General features: G+C 37.6%; 2 protein-coding genes across 8 annotated transcripts in view; one reads left to right on the top strand and one right to left on the bottom strand.

Moving 5' to 3' along the window:
* LOC141394772 (GTP:AMP phosphotransferase AK3, mitochondrial-like) overlaps positions 1 to 1,609 on the top strand; it is a 49,101-nt gene extending 47,492 nt beyond the window's left edge. For all 6 annotated transcript variants that reach the window (XM_073969708.1, XM_073969752.1, XM_073969720.1 and 3 more), the window contains one exon: positions 654 to 1,609. In XM_073969708.1, coding sequence (XP_073825809.1) covers positions 654 to 664 — 11 coding nt within the window. In that variant the 3' untranslated portion in view covers positions 665 to 1,609. The remainder of the gene's footprint in view (positions 1 to 653) is intronic.
* The window catches only part of Leash (leash), a 75,081-nt gene extending 56,152 nt beyond the window's left edge, over positions 1 to 18,929 (bottom strand). The window contains exon 1 of one of the 2 annotated variants that reach the window (XM_073969763.1): positions 18,308 to 18,929. In XM_073969763.1, the coding sequence (XP_073825864.1) occupies positions 18,308 to 18,929 (622 nt within the window). Of the gene's footprint in view, positions 1 to 7,393; positions 8,156 to 18,307 lie in introns of those variants that run through there. The other variant, XM_073969770.1, reaches the window with a different exon arrangement.
* Between the last annotated feature and the right edge of the window lie 348 nt (positions 18,930 to 19,277).

A 19,277-nucleotide genomic window follows, 5' to 3' on the forward strand; every position in this document is an offset into this window, starting at 1 on the left:
AGAAACTCCACAAAAAATATTTTTCGACACTATCGTAGAAACTTATCGTCATTTGTTCGCTAATAATATTATTGCCGATTTTCGAAATCGAAGGTTTTCCTGCCACAAACTGAGCGACGAATGAATCGTTTTCAATTCATTCTCGTGTGTCGTTCTCGAACAAAATATCCGCAAAACTTTCGAGAAACATTTGAAAACATTTATCAACAAATCAACAAAAAAATTTTATACAAATAATTTTCAGGCAGACTTTAGAAAAGTTTGTGCATGTAATAGTTTTCCAAGTCATATTTACATTAGGCAATTTTCCTTGCGGCAATTGTCAGTTTGTAGGTGAGAGAGGGTGTTGAGAGGCAAAGGGTTACCATATGCCTCACCTCTCTCTCCTTCAAACTGACAATTGCCGCAAGGAAAATTGCCTAATATAAATATGGACCAAGCATTGTTAAAAATTCATTGTGAATTTTCTATTTTTATAATATTATTCTCAAGTCCTATTACTTTTTATTTTTATTTGGTATGTTGGGAAATGTTCTCTTTTTAGTTGTATTTGTGAGACCTTTCCACACATACTATTACAAAACTGACTCACATCGCCTAGCCCTGGTTTATAATCTGCTTATCTATGAATATTTATTTTTTTATAATTTCAGTTTCAATTTAAAATTTGCTAAAAACAGACGAAAGATCGCATAACAATTTCCTCGCTTCATATCAACATAATGTCCAAACTATTTCGTGCTGTTATCTTGGGAGCCCCTGCTTCGGGCAAAGGTACCATATCAAAACGTATTGTTGATAAATTTGGTTTCGATCACATATCTCCTGGTGATATTTTACGTATGAATGTCAAAAACAACACCACACTTGGCAAACAGTCCAAAGTTTACATAGATCAAGGCAAATTGGTACCCGATGATTTAATTATAAAATGTGTCATGAGCCGTTTACAGGAATCTACCGGCAAATCATGGATGTTAGATGGTTTCCCTCGGACTAGAGTACAAGCTGAACGTTTGGCAACAATTGAAGCCTTAGATGCTGTGATAAATCTTGAAGTACCACACGAAGTTATTATTGATCGTGTAAAGGGCCGTTGGCTCCACTTGCCATCGGGTCGAGTTTATAATATCGGTTTTAATGAACCAAAAGTTCCCGGCAAAGATGATATTACGGGTGAAGATTTGGTGCAACGTGATGATGATAAACCGGAAATTGTTGCTCAACGTTTGCAGGTCTATGAGGAAATGATGAAGCCTGTCTTGGATTTTTATTATGAACATAACTTGGTAACAAATTTCAAAGGAAAAACCACAGCAGAAATTTGGCCCAAAGTTGAACAATTCCTGCAAGAACGTACAAAGTCTGTTATGGCCGGAAGACTGTAAAACAACTGAACTTAAAATATTTGTAATGTTTTAAACTTTCCAAATCGAAAGATCTTTGAACACAAAGTGTTCTGTATTTAAATTAGTCATAGCTTCGATATATGAAAAATTGTATTAATTTTACAATACAGTAGAAATAATAAATTTGCAAATGTGTTTTTTTATTACAATAATGACAATGAGAACAATAAAATAAATAAACTACTCATATCATCATTAAATAATTTTTTTTTCGACAATAACCCTTATTATCAACAATGTCCGTACCGAATGAAAGTGAATTTGCTTTGTGATAAAGCCAACTATTATCTTCTTTGGCAACGACGAGCTACTACTTCAACCGCTTGTGGGAGCTACCATTTCAATTATCTCCCCCCCCCCTATAACAAGACAGTATGGCCTTTGATTAAAATTTACCATAAATTATATGGAAATGTAAAGCTAATTTGCGATTTATATGTGGGTGTGTTTCGGGTTTTCATCTGTATGTAAGTTGTAATTTTTTTTGCCCATTTTTTTTATAGAATTATATAGGTAGTCGAAAAGACTTTTGAACTTTGCATGTTACTTGCCTAGATCGTTATGACAGATTTTAAGGTGTAGCGCTGTTGTTTCCATACATATTGTGAATGAAAATCAAACTTCTCTCACACTCTCGTTTTTCTCTTAACGTGTTTTCTTAAAGAAAAGGGTTACCAAGTTGTATTATATTGGGGAGCTTACAGTGGTATTTGTAAGAACTACAGCTGCTATGGGGAAAATATTCCATTCTTGGGAAATTGAAAAGAGCGTGTTATCCAAACGGTTGCGTTTCTACGTTACCTACATAACAATGCGGACAATGTATCTAAGCTATCCTAATAACGCCGATAATGGGTATCCACGTTATCCAAACAACGTGAATAATATATCTACGTCATCCAAACAACATGGATAATGACGTGGATAATGTATTTACGTTATCCAAAAATGTGGATAATGCATCTATGTTACCCAAACAACATGGATAATGTACCTACCCTATCCAAACAACGTGGTGGATAATATATCTTCGTCATCCAAACAACATGGATAATGTATCTACGATTTTTAATGGCGTGGGTAATGTATCTGCGGTATCCAATCAACGTAGATAATGTATATACATTATCCAAAAACATGGAAAATGCATCTATGTTATCCAAACAATGTGGATAATGTATCTATACTATCCAAGCAACGTCGATAATGTATCTACGTTATCCAACCAATGCGGATAATCTATCTACGTTATGCATACAACGTGGATATTGTATCTACGTTATCCAAATAAAGTGGATAATGTATTTACGTTATCCGAAAACGTGGATAATGCATCTATGTTGTCCAAACAACGTGGATAATGTAACTACGTTATCCATACAACGTGGATATTGTATCTACGTTATCCAAACAACGTGGATAATGTATTTACGTTATCCAAAAACGTGGATAATGCATATATGTTATTTAAACAACGTGCATAATGTATGTACGTTATCCAAACAACATGGATAATGTACCTACCCTATCCAAACAACGTGGTGGATAATATATCTTCGTCATCCAAACAACATGGATAATGTATCTACGATTTTTAATGGCGTGGGTAATGTATCTGCGGTATCTAATCAACGTAGATAATGTATATACATTATCCAAAAACATGGGAAATGCAAATATGTTATCCAAACAATGTGGATAATGTATCTATATTATCCAAGCAACGTCGATAATGTATCTACGTTATCCAACCAATGCGGATAATCTATCTACGTTATGCATACAACGTGGATATTGTATCTACGTTATCCAAACAAAGTGGATAATGTATTTTCGTTATCCGAAAACGTGGATAATGCATCTATGTTGTCCAAACAACGTGGATAATGTAACTACGTTACCCATACAACGTGGATAATGTATCTACGTTATCCAAACAACGTGGATAATGTATTTACGTTATCTAAAAACGTAGATAATGCATATATGTTATTTAAACAACGTGCATAATGTATGTACGTTATCCAAACAACATGGATAATGTACCTACCCTATCCAAACAACGTGGATAATATATTTTCGTCATCGAAACAACATGGATAATGTATCTACGATTTTTTAATGGCGTGGGTAATGTATCTGAGGTATCCAAACAACGTAGATAATGTATATACATTATGCAAAAACGTGGAAAATACATCTATGTTATCCAAACAATGTGGATAATGTATTTATACTATCCAAGCAACGTCGATAATGTATCTACGTTATCCAAACTTTGCGGATAATGTATCTACGTTATGCATACAACGTGGATATTGTATCTACGTTATCCCAACAAAGTGAATAATGTATTTACGTTATCCGAAAATGTGGATATTGCATCTATGTTGTCCAAACAACGTGAATAATGTAACTACGTTATCCATACAACGTGGATATTGTATCTACGTTATCCATACAGCGTGAATATTGTATCTACGTTATCCAAACAAAGTGGAAAATGTATTTACGTTATGCAAAAACGTAGATAATGCATCTATGTTATTTAAACAACTTGGATAATGTATCTACGTTATCCAAACAATGTAGATAATGCAGATACAGTATTCGTTACCATCTAACTAACGCGAATAATGTATCTACATTAACCAAACAGCATGGATAATGTATCTACGTTATCCAAGCAACATGGATAATGTATCTACGTTAACCAAACAGCCTAGATAATGTATCTACGTTATTCAAGCAACGTGAATAATGTATCTACACTATTCAAAGAATGTGGATAACGTATCTACGTTATCCAAAAAAGGTATCTACGTTATCCAAACAAAGTGGAAATGTATCTACGTTATCCAAACAACGTGAATAAGCAAACAAATGAAACATTTGTCTGTGGTATCCAAAAAACATGAATAATGTAACTACGTTATCCATACAACGTGGATATTGTATCTACGTTATCCAAACAACGTGGATAATGTATTTACGTTATCCGAAAACGTGGATAATGCATCTATGTTTTCCAAACAACGTGGATAATGTAACTACATTATCTATACAACGTGAATATTGTATCTACGTTATCCAAACAACGTGGATAATGTATTTACGTTATTCAAAAACGTGGATAATGTATCTACGTTAACCAAACAGCCTAGATAATGTATCTACGTTATTCAAGCAACGTGAATAATGTATCTACACTATTCGAAGAATGTGGATAACGTATCTACGTTATCCAAACAAAGTTGAAAATGTATCTACGTTATCCAAACAACGTGAATAATATCTTTCGTTATCCAAATAAATGAAAGATTTATCTGTGGTATCCAAAAAAACTTGAAAAATGTATCTACGTTATCCAAACAAGGTGGAAAATGTGTCTACGTTAACCAAAGTGAATAATATATCTACGTTATCCATATAATTTAGATAATGTATCTACGTTATCCAAACTATGTGGGTAATGATTCTACGTTATCCAAACAAAGTGGAAATGTATCTACGTTATCCAAACAACATGGATAATGTATCTAGGTTATACAAACAATTTGGATAATGTATCTACACTCTTAAAAGCATGCGGATAATGTATCTGTGTTATCTACGTTTTCTAAACAAAGTTGAAAATGTATTTACGTTATCTAAGCAACGAGATTAATGTATCTACGTTATCCAAACAAAGCGGAAAATGAATCTGCGCTATCCAAATAACGTGGATAATGAATCTATGGTATCCAAACAATTTGAATAATGTATCTACACTATTCAAAGAATGTGGATAATGTATCTGTGTTGTCCAAAAAATGGAAAATGTATCTACGTTACCCAAACAACGTGAATAATGTATCTACGTTGTCCAAACAACATGGATAATCTATCTACGTTCTCCGAGCAACGTGGATAATGTATCTACGTTATCCAAACAGTGTGTATAATGTATCTACGTCCTCCAAACAACGTGGATAATGTATCTACGTCATCCAAACAGCGTGGAAATAAATCCACGTCATCCAAACAACGATTAAAAAGTATGTAAGTTTGCCAAAGCGTACGTTATAATTGAAGCTATTACCCTTTTTACATACAACGTTCGTCTGTTGTTAGAAAAGACCTTTAGAGGTTTGGTGTCTTAAAACTTGCTATAGGAGGGGAATCTTAAGCCATGATTTATGTTGAGCATAGAAATGCCACCTTATTTTCAAGGAATCGGGATTTAAGAGCATGCTCAGTGAATGGTATACTAAGACATTTCCATTTGCCTGAGCGTACTTATTATTATCATAGTTGAAGTGCTTTGGATCGAATCTACCTATAACTATCACAAAAATATTATGGTCCGAGCAAAATAAATTGGAAGTAGTGCAATGTGGACTAGTTCTTTCACGGTATGTTTTGATGCAATTCAAAAGGAGTCGTGAAAAGGGCACTCATTCCTCACATTTTAACCACATTTGGATGCAATCCAAAGAATCACATCCAATGTGCAATGTGGACTAGTTCTTTCACGGTATGTTTTGATGCAATTCAAACGGAGTCGTGAAAAAGGCACTCCAATTCCTCACAATTTAAAAGCATCCGGATGCGGTCCAAACGGAGTCGTAAAAAAGGCACTCCAATTCCTCACAATTTAAAAGCATCCGGATGCGGTCCAAACGGGGTCGTGAAAAAGGCATTTTGTTCGATACGTTTTATTAGCAGTTGTTAGAGATCCCTACAAGTACATAAATCTGTTTGTACATCTCTACAGGCAGCGGCATACATTTTCCAAAAAGAGATAAGCGTGTTAACATTTCCAAAAATTTGTTAATATAAAATAAAAAATATTTAATTCACAATTTCACGAGAAGAAAATTTCCCAATGGAGTGCTGTTGGAAATCTTAATTGGTGATGGGAAGACAATATCAAACCCATTTAGCAGATATCGTATTTTTATAAATGAAGATAAGTGTTGGGAACAAGTCAGGTTTAAATACGACCTGCCCTTTTTACTTTGAAGGCCCATATCTTAGGAATTATGAACTTACCCGAGATAAAAAAAATATTTTTATGTTCAGGACAATAACCACTAGTTGTTGTAAAAATTTCATAGAAATTGCAGGGCCGAACCAAGATCCCACTTAACCCCAAAATTTTTTTAGAAATTGTAATATTTTCCCAATGGCATGCCTTCGCCGGGAATTTAAGTCTTTCACCAAAGCCGGCTAAGCTTGTCCCAATAACCGGCCTTCTGACGGCGATTTCAGACTTGAACGGATATGCAATTTTTCGGAAACTTGGTCTATATCTAGGGAAGTATGGACTTCCCATAGATAAAATCAGGACAATGAGACCTATCTGTGGTAAAAATTTCAAAAGAATCGGGAGATCGCATGCAAATCCGACTTATTACAAGTACATAGTTCATTTTGTCCATGGAAATAAATTTGGGGAATACCCAGTTAACAATTTATTTTTAAACAATGGCAACCATTTTGCCATTAGCGCTCCCATAAAAAATTCTTATAGGAAGGGATGTACAAGGAAATCTGAAATCTGTGCAAAATACTACTCCTGTAATAGTATTATTGTTGTTTTTGCTATCATTTTTCAAAAATAAACAAGGAACATAGTTGCTAAATGATTGATTTCGAATGGTGGCCAAATCGAGGCAGCACAAGGAAGGAGAAGAATGGGTACACACTAACAAAATGGGCTCGTCCCGATAAATGAAACAGGGCAAACAAAACAACTTCTTTCTTTCTTTGTTTGCCATCACAGAGTTCGAAATCCCCAATTAAACCATTAAAAGAATCTTGAAGTCAAAGTAAACAAAACGTTTGACGACCAAGATAATGGCATGGTGCGCGGCATGCAAATGTAAATGTATTATATACAAATTAGCTCACAATTCAACTGTTTGATGATTCAATCCAAGAAAATCATGTGAAATAAGAGATTACCAATTTCTTTGTTTTCATTACAGACTCGAACTTACCTCTGATTTTGGTACGTTTTGTTAGATTTAACCATATTTCTCCCTTGATGGTTTGGCCTGCTATATAGACTTTATCAGGATTATCGAGGGTTATACGTAAACGTTCGTTTTCCATTTTTTGGTTGTGGGAAAGGAAGGGGGGCAACGTAACAAGCGCCACACAAATAACCGAAACCGCAAATATCTTCAACTAGGAACAACAACACCACAACACTTGTTTTGTTTTTCTTTTTCTAATATTGTTGTTGTTCTTGTTGTCTTTGATTTTCTTTATTTGCAATTTAAATTTTGCCACAACACTTTACACCTTCACCCCCTTTCGATCTTTTAAGCAACATTTAACTTATTCAAATTCATTCACTGCCACCTTTAATGTAGACTTTTTTTCTTGTTCACTATACAATTTATCCAAAAATAAACTTCCTCTATTTTCTTGGTGAATTCTTTGACTTTTTGCTTTTCTTTTCGTTGATGAGAACGACGGACGATTTCTTTTCTTCTAGCACCGCTTTCATTGTCACCTTCCACACTGACCAGCAGCAAACAGGTTCACTCACTATTTTGACATTTCCACTTGATTCACTATTTCCAGTTTAATTGTTGCAATTTATTTTTCATTTTTCTTATAATAATTAATTCATTACTTAAATAAATATCTTGTCGTCTTCGCTAAAGTTACCAACTAAAAATGTTTGTAGTACGAATTCAATGAAAAAACAATACTAATCATTCACAATGATAGTTGGATTTTTCCTTTGTAAATGAGAAAGCAAGAGAGAGAGAGAGTAAAAAAGAGAAAACTGTGTGGTCAAGTATTATTTATTAGAAAAAAACGCCCCGTTTTAAGCATAACTCTGTGTTAAGTAAAATTATTATATTTTTCTTCTTCTCCGTAGAAAATAATTAAAATTTATAAAAACTAAAAACCTCTCAATTTATTTTAAATTAAGAGCCTGCCAATCTGATAAGTGTTTCATATAAATGTTAAATAAAAGGAACAGAAAAATAAAAAAATACAGTGTGGTCTACATGCTTTCGATAAAAACGGTTATTCCCACAAAAAGTGACGTTTTACCATACATATGAAGTGTTGATGCTTTTAGTATTAATATTTATTAGTTTTCGGCAAAAAACGAAATATTTTGTTCAAAATATCAAACATTTGAATTGAATACAGCAATTTTATTTTTTAGCTAAAAAAGTAAGCTTTTGATATAAATAATTATGATATCAATAATTAAAAGGAAATATGTGCTTTTTATAATATTTTAATAGCTCATTTAGACTAGCAATAAATCCTCGACTGGATTTAATAAATCCAGTACAAATCTCATTGCATTTAGATATACATTTTGGAGGATTTAAATGGCAGTCAGCTGATTTTTGTTCATAGCACAATTACCAAGGTAGATGCATCAGTCCATCTGAACGAATTTTAAACGTCAAAAGAATTTTTTGTAAATTGAATTCGTCTCAAAAAACATACGTCAAATTACAAATTTATTGTTTAATACTGAAAATGTTAGCACATTATGCTACTAATGCTAGCTAAAGAGCAAATAAAGAATTATTTTATTGTTTAGACATCATAAATATTAGTCTTGGTTGACTAAAATCAACTTTGTACATCAAAACAAATTTAATTGTTCCGCCTTGTTTACAAATTTTTATATTTTAAATCATTTTTAGTGTAGCAATTCACCGATACATCTACCTTGTTTCTTGTGCCAGCTTGCAACTTTTTGTATTTTCTAGCAACATGTTGCAAAAAACAGAGTTGTATACGAGGATTTATGCCAGATTTAAAACAAATCCCCTCAGTAGGAGGATTTATTTTTGTATGGGAAATCTGGTAGATTTTGGCTGGATTTAGCAAATAAAACCTGATAATGGGCTAAATCCGGCTAATGATGTCATATCTAAATGACCTATAAGCGTTATTTTTATTAATAATCTTTCACCTTTTCTTATATTTAAGTAGACTAAAAGCATTGCTCCCTCATTTGATGAATCTGTACCCCATATTTAAAAAAAATATTAAAAACAACTGAAAAAATATATTTTAATCACCGAAAAGAAATGTACAAAAATGCTGTGACATATGAACAATTTTGACGCTGTTTTTAAATAAAATTCTAATAAAAGTTAAACAATAGAAGGTTAAACGGAAATGAAGTTTAAATTTCACTCAACCGGAACATCACAAAAATACACGATTCTAAATTATTTTGTCATTTTACTTCACTAAAATACAAACAATTTGTATTTGCAGCAATTTGCAATTGAAATTTGTTTTTGATAACCTATACTTTGTATTTGAATTATATTTATTTATATATTTTATTTCTGTCATGGAATACAATGTTAAGACCTATGGGCCGATTAATATTAAATTGCAAATCGAATTACTACATTATGTTTATAAGTTATATAATATCTTAAAAATAATTTATATTCGAATATATTGAGCTAAGTGAATGTTATTTCAACCTCAGAATACCTAAACGATTTTTACTCTATAGAAAAGAAGACTTCTATAAAATAGAAGACGGAGCCTTCCTTAGAAAAGAACTCCGTAGGAGTCTTCTATAGAATAGAAGACCTCCGTTGGGGTCTTATATAGAATAACTCCGTAGGAGTCTTCTATAGAGTAGAAGACCTTCGTTGGGGTCTTCTATAGAATAACTCCGTAGGAGTCTTCTATAGAATATAAATCTCCGTAGTAGTCTTCTATAGGACAGAAGACCTTTTTAGGGGGCTTCTATAGTAGAGTTGTGTAGTTCCGGAACGAACTAGTTCCAAGGAACTATTCCGGACAAGGAACGATTGGAACTATATCAAGCTCTTGCGTTTATATAGTTCCTTTAGTTCATATAGTTCCTTTCGTTTTTCTGGTTCCTTCAATTTAACGCCTACGTCGATCCTACGTTGTTGCTGTTTGTCCGCTGCAATTTATATATTTTTATGTCAATTCATCCACCAAACCATGAAAACATTTCGGTCTCGGAACTATTTGGAACGAAGGAATCAAAAAGAGCGACGAAAGAGAAAGATTCCTTGAACTATTTCAATCTCGGAACTATTTGGAACAAAAAGAACGATGAAAGACAAAAATTCTTTGAACCATTTCGGTCTCGGAACTATTTGGAATGAAAGGAACGTTGAAAGAGAAAGATTCGCTGAACTATATCGGTCTCGGAACTATTGGAACTATATTAAGGAACTAGTTCCTTTTAAGAAAAGGAACTAGAAAGATCGATCCGCTCCGGGAACTATATTGCCCAACTCTATTCTTTAGAATAGAAGACATTCTAAGGAGGCTTCTATTAAATATAACGTATCTTCTAAAGAATAGAAGAATGATGTTGCTACAATACAAATATGTTCATTCGTATATTTCATTGAAACTGGACTGGCTAAGTCCTCGTTTATATCTTTGGATCCCTCTTTCTCCAGATCATAAGATCCACCCTGATTAACGATAGGACCCGACGCCATGATCGTTCAATCAACCGCATACATATATTACGATTAGGTTAGGTTAGGATAAAGGACGCGCAGCTGTCGTGTTAGACAGCCACTCCACTCGGAGACCTTATGGTCCATTGTGTTCATCCTATAGTGTGGGTTGGAGAAAAGAAATAAATTGCATAGAAGGTATCGAGTTAAGAAGTAAGAAATAAGAATAATTAAGTAATTAAGAATAATTGAGAATAATTAAGTAAGTGTTATGGATTGAAAGACAATTGAGAAATTATTTTAGAAAGGAGAGCGAGTAAGGAGGTTTTGCCATATTAAGGTGCTGTGATTCGTTCATGTTGAAGCCACTTCAGACCCTTGGCGAGAAGAAGCAGTGTTGTCGGCTCGGCTTGGCATTGTTTGGATTCTCCTGGTCCTGAGCATTGGACAACGGCATAATAAGTGCTCAATCGTCTCTGTTTCTTCTTCATCTTCGCATAATCTGCAATAGACCGTGGAGTCATCTCTATCCCATTTGCAGGTCATTGATCTTATTCTGCAGTGTCCCGTGATTACTCCAACCATTAGTTTCAGGTCGCGTTTTCTCATAGAGAGTAGAGAAGTGGTCTTCAATGGGATGCAACCGTAGTTCGCCTCCTCGTGGTGCATCCTGGGTAACGCTAAATGAACTACAGCGAATCGGAAGCCAAAGAATCAAGTTTTATTCAATATCAACCGAAGAGAACCTCCTGGCTTAAGAAGAAAAAATACACAGAGTTTACAAGAAATGTCGAATAAAACCCAACAAATTGATAAATAAAAATAAAAGAAAAAAAAAACTGTCCGATTCTCAGGTGAACATATGCCTGATATCCGTATTGATATCTATCCAAGATAATTATATATACATGAGCAAAAAAAAAAAAAAAAAAAAAGGTTAAAAGGAACCAGAAACCACCTAAGCACACATAATTGAACAAATGGCAAAATCAAATAAAGCAGTAGGACCGCAGGTCCGAGTATGCCAACTAAACATTGAAGGCATCAGCAATGCTAAGTCAGACTATCTGTCCCGCATACTGGCAGATGAAAAAATTGACGTTGTCCTAATACAGGAAACCCACACATCATCCCAGCAAATATTAGACAACAGAGGCCACATCCCCGGCTATAAACTTTTAGCAGCCATCAACCACCCAAAATACGGTATCGCGACGTACATCCATAACAACATTAGCGGCGCCGAGGTTATCCAATGTACAGACGAAGGTGATATATCCCTAATCACAACACGAATTCAAGGTCTGCATATCTCTAATATATTCAAACCTCCTGCTATATTTTGGTCTGAAAATGTACTCCCCACTTATCCCCACCCAGCTATATATTGTGGAGATTTTAACAGCCACCATAGCCTCCGGAGGTACGTCAACGAAGACGAAAATGGTGAACAACTATCCCAATGGGCCGAAATGAACGATTTGCACCTGCTATTCGACGCAAAAGATCCCGGTAGTTTTCACTCGGCGAGATGGAACCGCGATTACAATCCTGACTTATGTTTTGTATCCTGCGTTAACGGCACACCGCTCCATGCATCGCGACATATACTCCCCAACTTCCCACAAAGTCAACACCGGCCAGCTATAATAAATATCGGTGTTACAATACCAGCCATACGGTCCAACCCAAAACCAAGATGGAACTTCAGGAAAGCCGACTGGTCGAAATACACAACAAAACTTGATTGCGATATCAGATTCATCCCTCCAACTGCAAGGAATTTCGATCGGCTCACCGGACTTATCATCGCAACAGCAAAAAAGTGTATCCCCCGTGGTTACCGAAAAGATTTCATCCCTTGCTGGAACGAAGAAAGTGAACGCCTTCTGGAAGAGTTCCGTTCCACACAAGACCCAGAAGTTGCAGATGAATTAATAAAAAGCCTTGACGAAGCTAGAAAATCGGAGTGGGTCAACACCGTCAACACTATGAACTTCAAGCACTCCAGTCGCAAAGCTTGGAGTCTCCTACGAAAGCTCGGAGCTGCTAACCCTCCTCCATCTTCAAAACCATCTGTGAATGCAAATGCCATCGCTTCACATATAAAAAAAACGGTCTAAAGCCGATCAAGACAAACCATTTTCACGCAAAATCAACCTCGAAGTCAAACAACTACGCAACAACACAACCCCAAACGATCTCTATTCACATCCTTTCTCTACATCTGAAATCGACCATGCTCTCTCAAAAATGAAACCAGGAACAGCCGCCGGCGTCGACTGCATCTACCCTGAATTTATTCTACACAGCGGACCACGTACGAAAGCATGGCTAGCAAGATTTTACACAGACATTCTGCACTCTGGCCACCTCCCCCGCTCCTTTAAAAGATCAAAAGTAATCGCGCTTTTGAAACCAGGTAAAGATCCAGCGGAAGCATCGAGTTATCGGCCCATTGCTCTTCTTTCGGTGTGCTTGAAGCTTTTCGAGCGTCTAATTTTATGCCGCATTGAAGATGAAATTGACAAATTCATCCCCAACGAACAAGCAGGTTTCCGCAAGGGCCGAAGTTGCACCGACCAAGTACTGGCACTCACGAACTACATCGAGAATGGTTTCGACAGAATGCAGAAAACCGGAGTGTCCTTCATTGATCTAACGGCAGCCTACGACACAGTCTGGAAGAATGGTCTGTTACTAAAACTAAACAAAATAATCCCCTGTAGTAGGATATGCAACATTATACAGGCTATGCTCAGCGACAGACTTTTTACCGTCCACTTAAACGACAGCTCCAGCAGAACCAAAAAACTGAATAACGGCCTTCCCCAGGGTTCGGTCCTTGCCCCAACCCTGTTTAATCTTTACATCCATGATCTTCCGGAAACAGCTTCCCGTAAATTCAATTATGCAGACGATATGGCAATCGCAACTCAAAACACGAACTTCGAAATCATAGAGAAGGTTCTGGAATCAGATTTGTCTTTAATATCATCGTACTGCCACAAATGGAGACTAAAACCTAGCCTCTCAAAAACAGAAGTCTGCTGTTTCCACCTCACTCACGTCGAAGCAAACAGGAAACTTTTAATAAATTTTAACGGTGCCACCCTCTGTCACAACTTCAATCCGAAATACCTTGGTATAATTCTTGACAGAACCCTATCTTTCAAACAGCACCTAGAAAAATCGGCCCAAAAACTGAAGACAAGAAACAATTTAATCCAGAAACTCGCTGGAACAACTTGGGGAGCATCCGCCAGCTGCCTTCGTACGTCTGCTCTGGCCCTGGTGTATCCGACTGCTGAATATGGTTCTCCGATCTGGCTGAATAGCCCTCACGTAAGACGCATCGACACACAATTGAACACCTCCATGAGAATCATAACTGGAACATTAAAGGCCACACCGACAGATTGGTTACCAATGTTAGCTAATATCCAACCCCCCTCTTTAAGAAGAAGACAATCTCTGCTCCAAGAGTATACAAAAATAGTGGCAAACCCCAGTATCCCTCTTAATCAAGACTTATCGATAAACTACGCATCGAGACTCAAGTCAAGAAAACCGCCATTGCTGTTAGCTAAGCAACTCCATATCGAGAATTATAATATACAACAAGAATGGTCGATGCGGTGGAATGATTGCGGCCGCAGCAGCCCTCTATTTAATCCTGATAACCGGACAACAGAATTCAACCTTCCCAGAAAAACATGGTGCAACCTAAACCGCTTACGTACTTCCACAGCCAGAACATCAGAGTCTCTAACAAGGTGGGGCCTTTCCGATGACGCTAGCTGTGTATGTGGTGCGCCTTCCCAGACTATAGAACACATTATCCACACCTGCCCTATCCTTTCATTCTCAGGACGCATTGAGGAAATCCAATCCCTTACACCAGAAGCAATATCCTGGCTCAGTTCATTAAACCTTTAAAATCCATATATCTGCTAAAAATAAAAAAATTATATAATATATAGTTTATACTAAACTCTGTACCTATCTTCGGAAAATCCATACGCTAAATAAATAAAATAAAATAGAATAGAAGACCTCCGTAGGATACTTCTGTAGAACAGACGACGTCCGTAAGAGACTTCTATAGAATATGGAATATAAGACCTCCGTAGGAGTCTTCTATACGACAGAAGACCTTTTTAGGGAGCTTCTATAGTAGAGTTGTGTAGTTCCGGAACGAACTAGTTCCAAGGAACTATTCCGGACAAGGAACGATTGGAACTATATCCAGCTCTTGCGTTTATATAGTTCCTTTAGTTCATATAGTTCCTTTCGTTTTTCTGGTTCCTTCAATTTAACGCCTACGTCGATCCTACGTTGTTGCTGTTTGTTCGCTGCAATTTATATATTTTTATGTCAATTCATCCACCAAACCATGAAAACATTTCGGTCTCGGAACTATTTGGAACGAAGGAATCAAAAAGAGCGACGATAGAGAAAGATTCGTTGAACTATTTCAATCTCGGAACTATTTGGAACGAAAAGAACGATGAAAGACAAAAATTCTTTGAACCATTTCGGTCTCGGAACTATTTGGAATGAAAGGAACGACGAAAGAGAAAGATTCGCTGAACTATATCGGTCTCGGAACTATTGGAACTATATTAAGGAACTAGTTCCTTTTAAGAAAAGGAACTAGAAAGATCGATCCGCTCCGGGAACTATATTGCCCAACTCTATTCTTTAGAATAGAAGACATTCTAAGGAGGCTTCTATTAAATATAACGTATCTTCTAAAGAATAGAAGAATGATGTTGCTACAATACAAATATGTTCATTCGTATATTTCATTGAAACTGGACTGGCTAAGTCCTCGTTTATATCTTTGGATCCCTCTTTCTCCAGATCATAAGATCCACCCTGATTAACGATAGGACCCGACGCCATGATCGTTCAATCAACCGCATACATATATTACGATTAGGTTAGGTTAGGATAAAGGACGCGCAGCTGTCGTGTTAGACAGCCACTCCACTCGGAGACCTTATGGTCCATTGTGTTCATCCTATAGTGTGGTTTGGAGAAAAGAAATAAATTGCATAGAAGGTATCGAGTTAAGAAGTAAGAAATAAGAATAATTAAGTAATTAAGAATAATTGAGAATAATTAAGTAAGTGTTATGGATTGAAAGACAATTGAGAAATTATTTTAGAAAGGAGAGCGAGTAAGGAGGTTTTGCCATATTAAGGTGCTGTGATTCGTTCATGTTGAAGCCACTTCAGACCCTTGGCGAGAAGAAGCAGTGTTGTCGGCTCGGCTTGGCATTGTTTGGATTCTCCTGGTCCTGAGCATTGGACAACGGCATAATAAGTGCTCAATCGTCTCTGTTTCTTCTTCATCTTCGCATAATCTGCAATAGACGTGGAGTCATCACTATCCCATTTTCAGGTCATTGATCTTATTCTGCAGTGTCCCGTGATTACTCCAACCATTAGTTTCAGGTCGGGGTTTGTCATAGAGAGTAGAGAAGTGGTCTTCGGTTTGGAGAGGTTGGGCCAGATTGCCTTTGATACCTTACAGCCAGGTTCGTTGTTCCAAATCTGACCAGCCTTCTCCCTGTATACTTGTTCTACGAGCCGCATGAAGTGACACAAGGGTGGCTTGATTGAGTTATCGATTTCGATGTCGTTTGACTCAGATCCGCGACGCGCCAGTTCATCCGCTTTTTCATTTCCCTCGATGTCGCAATGCCCCGGGACCCAGCACAAGGTAACGATTGATCTTAGGGCCTCCAAAGCTTTCCTGCATTGCAAGACCGCAACAGACTTGATTGAATGGGATCTAAGTGATTTTAGGGGCGCTTGTCCTCTTAGAGCGCTTGTCCTCTATGTCCCCTTCCATGTTTTTATCAACTCTGCTGCTTTCGTGACCGCAAAGATTTCAGCTTAGAAGACGCTACAATTTGCGCTTAGCTTGTACGAGATCCGTAAGTTGCCCGCTCCTGTTCCCCTTTCCATCTTGGAGCCGTCGGTATAAACCTCTATACCGGGTAGAGGTGGGGAGTTGTGGTTCCAGGCTTCTCTGTCGGGTATCCGAGCATCAATTTCGTCGAAGTGTAATTGTGGTGATATATAGTCACTGATTACCTCCGATCCCACTGATAGTCCAGATCGTCGTAAAATAACAGCGTAGCCATAGTCGAAGTTGCGCCATGAGCTTATCTCCTTGAGTCGGAGAGCACTCTTTGCTGCCAACTCTTGCACCACGAGATTCATCGGATGAAGATCCAGTAATAGAAACGCTGCTAACGTATAATTTGAGCCCATCATATTCCTCTCGATTGAACCAACGACTTCATTTAGTACAGTCTCCACCTATCTGCCTTTTATGTAGGCGTGTTGGGCAGGACTTATAACACTGTTTTCAAGCTTGGACCTTATTCCTAGATCAAGCAATCTTTCTAATGATTTCAATAGAAAGGGAGATAGGCTTGACTTCCCCGCTTTGGGGATGTATGTCACCGTGACCTCCCTTCACAGAACCGGAGTGAGCGATAGACGTAGACAGGCCCTATAAATGTGATCCAGGTGTGGGATCAACACCTCCAGTGCATTTTGTAGCATTGCAGGGAAGATACCATCTGGACCAGGTGATTTAAAAGGCTTAAAAGTGTTTACCGCCCAAGCTAACTTTGTGTGACTTATAATCTCCTCGATGACACTCACTTCCCCTGTGGCTTGGTTGCACATAGGTGCATCGGCTGAGTGATCTGGTGCATCTATGCAGTTGGGAAAGTGGGTTTCTAGACCGGAGTTAGTCCATGTGGCATCATCCCGTTTGATACTGCCGATGGATTTGGGGTCCTTCGACAGTACTCTACGGAACATGGCTACATCCTTTACTCCCTCTATAGACTCGCTAAAGCAGACCCATGATCTGCGCTTAGCCTTCTTTATTTCGCTGTTGTACTTATTGAAAGATACTTTGTAGTTCTCCCAATCTGTGGATAACTTCGTTTTGTTGGCTTTGTTATAGAGCCTTCTGCTAGTCTTTCTGAGATTAGCCAGATCTTAGACCACCAGACCGGTTGACATCATCTGCCTGGGTAAGTGAGTGGGCAGGCGGTCTCATAACTGTCCACCAAAACCTCTGTCACGTACTTCACTGCGCTATTAACTTCTGTGGCTATTTGGGGGTATCGTCATACTCCCAGCTTGGAGCTTACTAGTTCATTGAATTTGTTCCAGTCGGTTTTCCGTGGATTTCTAAATGGTGGCTGTCGAATACCATTAACAGAGACTTGGAAGAATATCTTCCGATGATCCGAAAAGGAGCATTCTTCCGATACCCTCCAGTCACTGATAAGAGATTCGTCTTTATTAATGAGGGTTATGTCTATAACCTCCCCCCTTATTCTATTTTGAAAAGTGTATTCGTTTCCCCTGTTTCATATTCTAAGATTATGTTTTAAGATAAACTCGAATACGGACTCACCTCTAGCATATGTGTCGCTGCTACCCCAGTGGAAATGGTGAGCATTGGCATCACATCCTAGGATGATGAGACAAGTGCTACCCATCTCTTTGACAAGCTTCTCCACGTCTTTGCCCGGTGGGTCAGGGCTCTCGAATGGCATGTATATGGACGAGAATATGGTGGCTCTCTGGGAGCTGCATTCCATCCTTACAGCAGTAATATCACCTCCGCTGAAATTAGAGAGAAATATTAGTTTAAGACTCTTCTTAGCAACAGCACAGGTTCTTACCTTATCCCCGTTGGGTGTGGCGAAGGTGGTGTAGTTGCTATCGCTTAACCCAGCAACCTTATATTTGTATAAATAGGGCTCCTGGATTAAGACGATGTCAACTTCGGATTTCTTGAGGGCTAGAAGAAGTTCAGCAGCAGCCGCTTTGCAGTGATGCAGATTAATCTGCATTATGCGAAGCGGCTGCTGCTTCCGTTCCTCCACTACTTTCGTCCTAGGCGGAATCTGATCCATCCTAGACCAAATTGTAGTTTGTCCTCTCGTGGCCTTAGGTAATCTTGCCCCTGAGTGTCTATTGACACCCTGATGGCAACAGCTCCATTTTCCGGATTGTGACTGACCAGATTCCATGTGCTGGTCCGAAGATTGGGGTTTTGTCTGCTGAGTAAGTGGAAGTGAGGAAATCCAGAGATTCCCTATTTTTCACAACAGTCATCTGTATGGATTGGCACTGCCAAATCTCAGACGGCAAATTACGATTACTTTGCCGTCTGAGATGTGTGGAATTTCAAAAAGGTAGAGGTTAAACAATTCCGAAGATTTCACCCCGCAATGGGGAAATCCCTGTTTCACTTTATTGGTCTTAGACTTCTTATTTCTATTGTCCACACATATAGTTGACTATCCAACGTTTCAAACATGGCTGTAGGGAAGTCTTCTCCATATCTTAGAATAGCCCTTAACATGGTTGACGGTATC

The sequence above is a fragment of the Musca autumnalis genome, unplaced genomic scaffold, assembly GCF_047663935.1.
Source record: "Musca autumnalis isolate F117 unplaced genomic scaffold, ASM4766393v1 scaffold_1, whole genome shotgun sequence".
Classification (NCBI taxonomy): Eukaryota; Metazoa; Arthropoda; class Insecta; order Diptera; family Muscidae; genus Musca; species Musca autumnalis.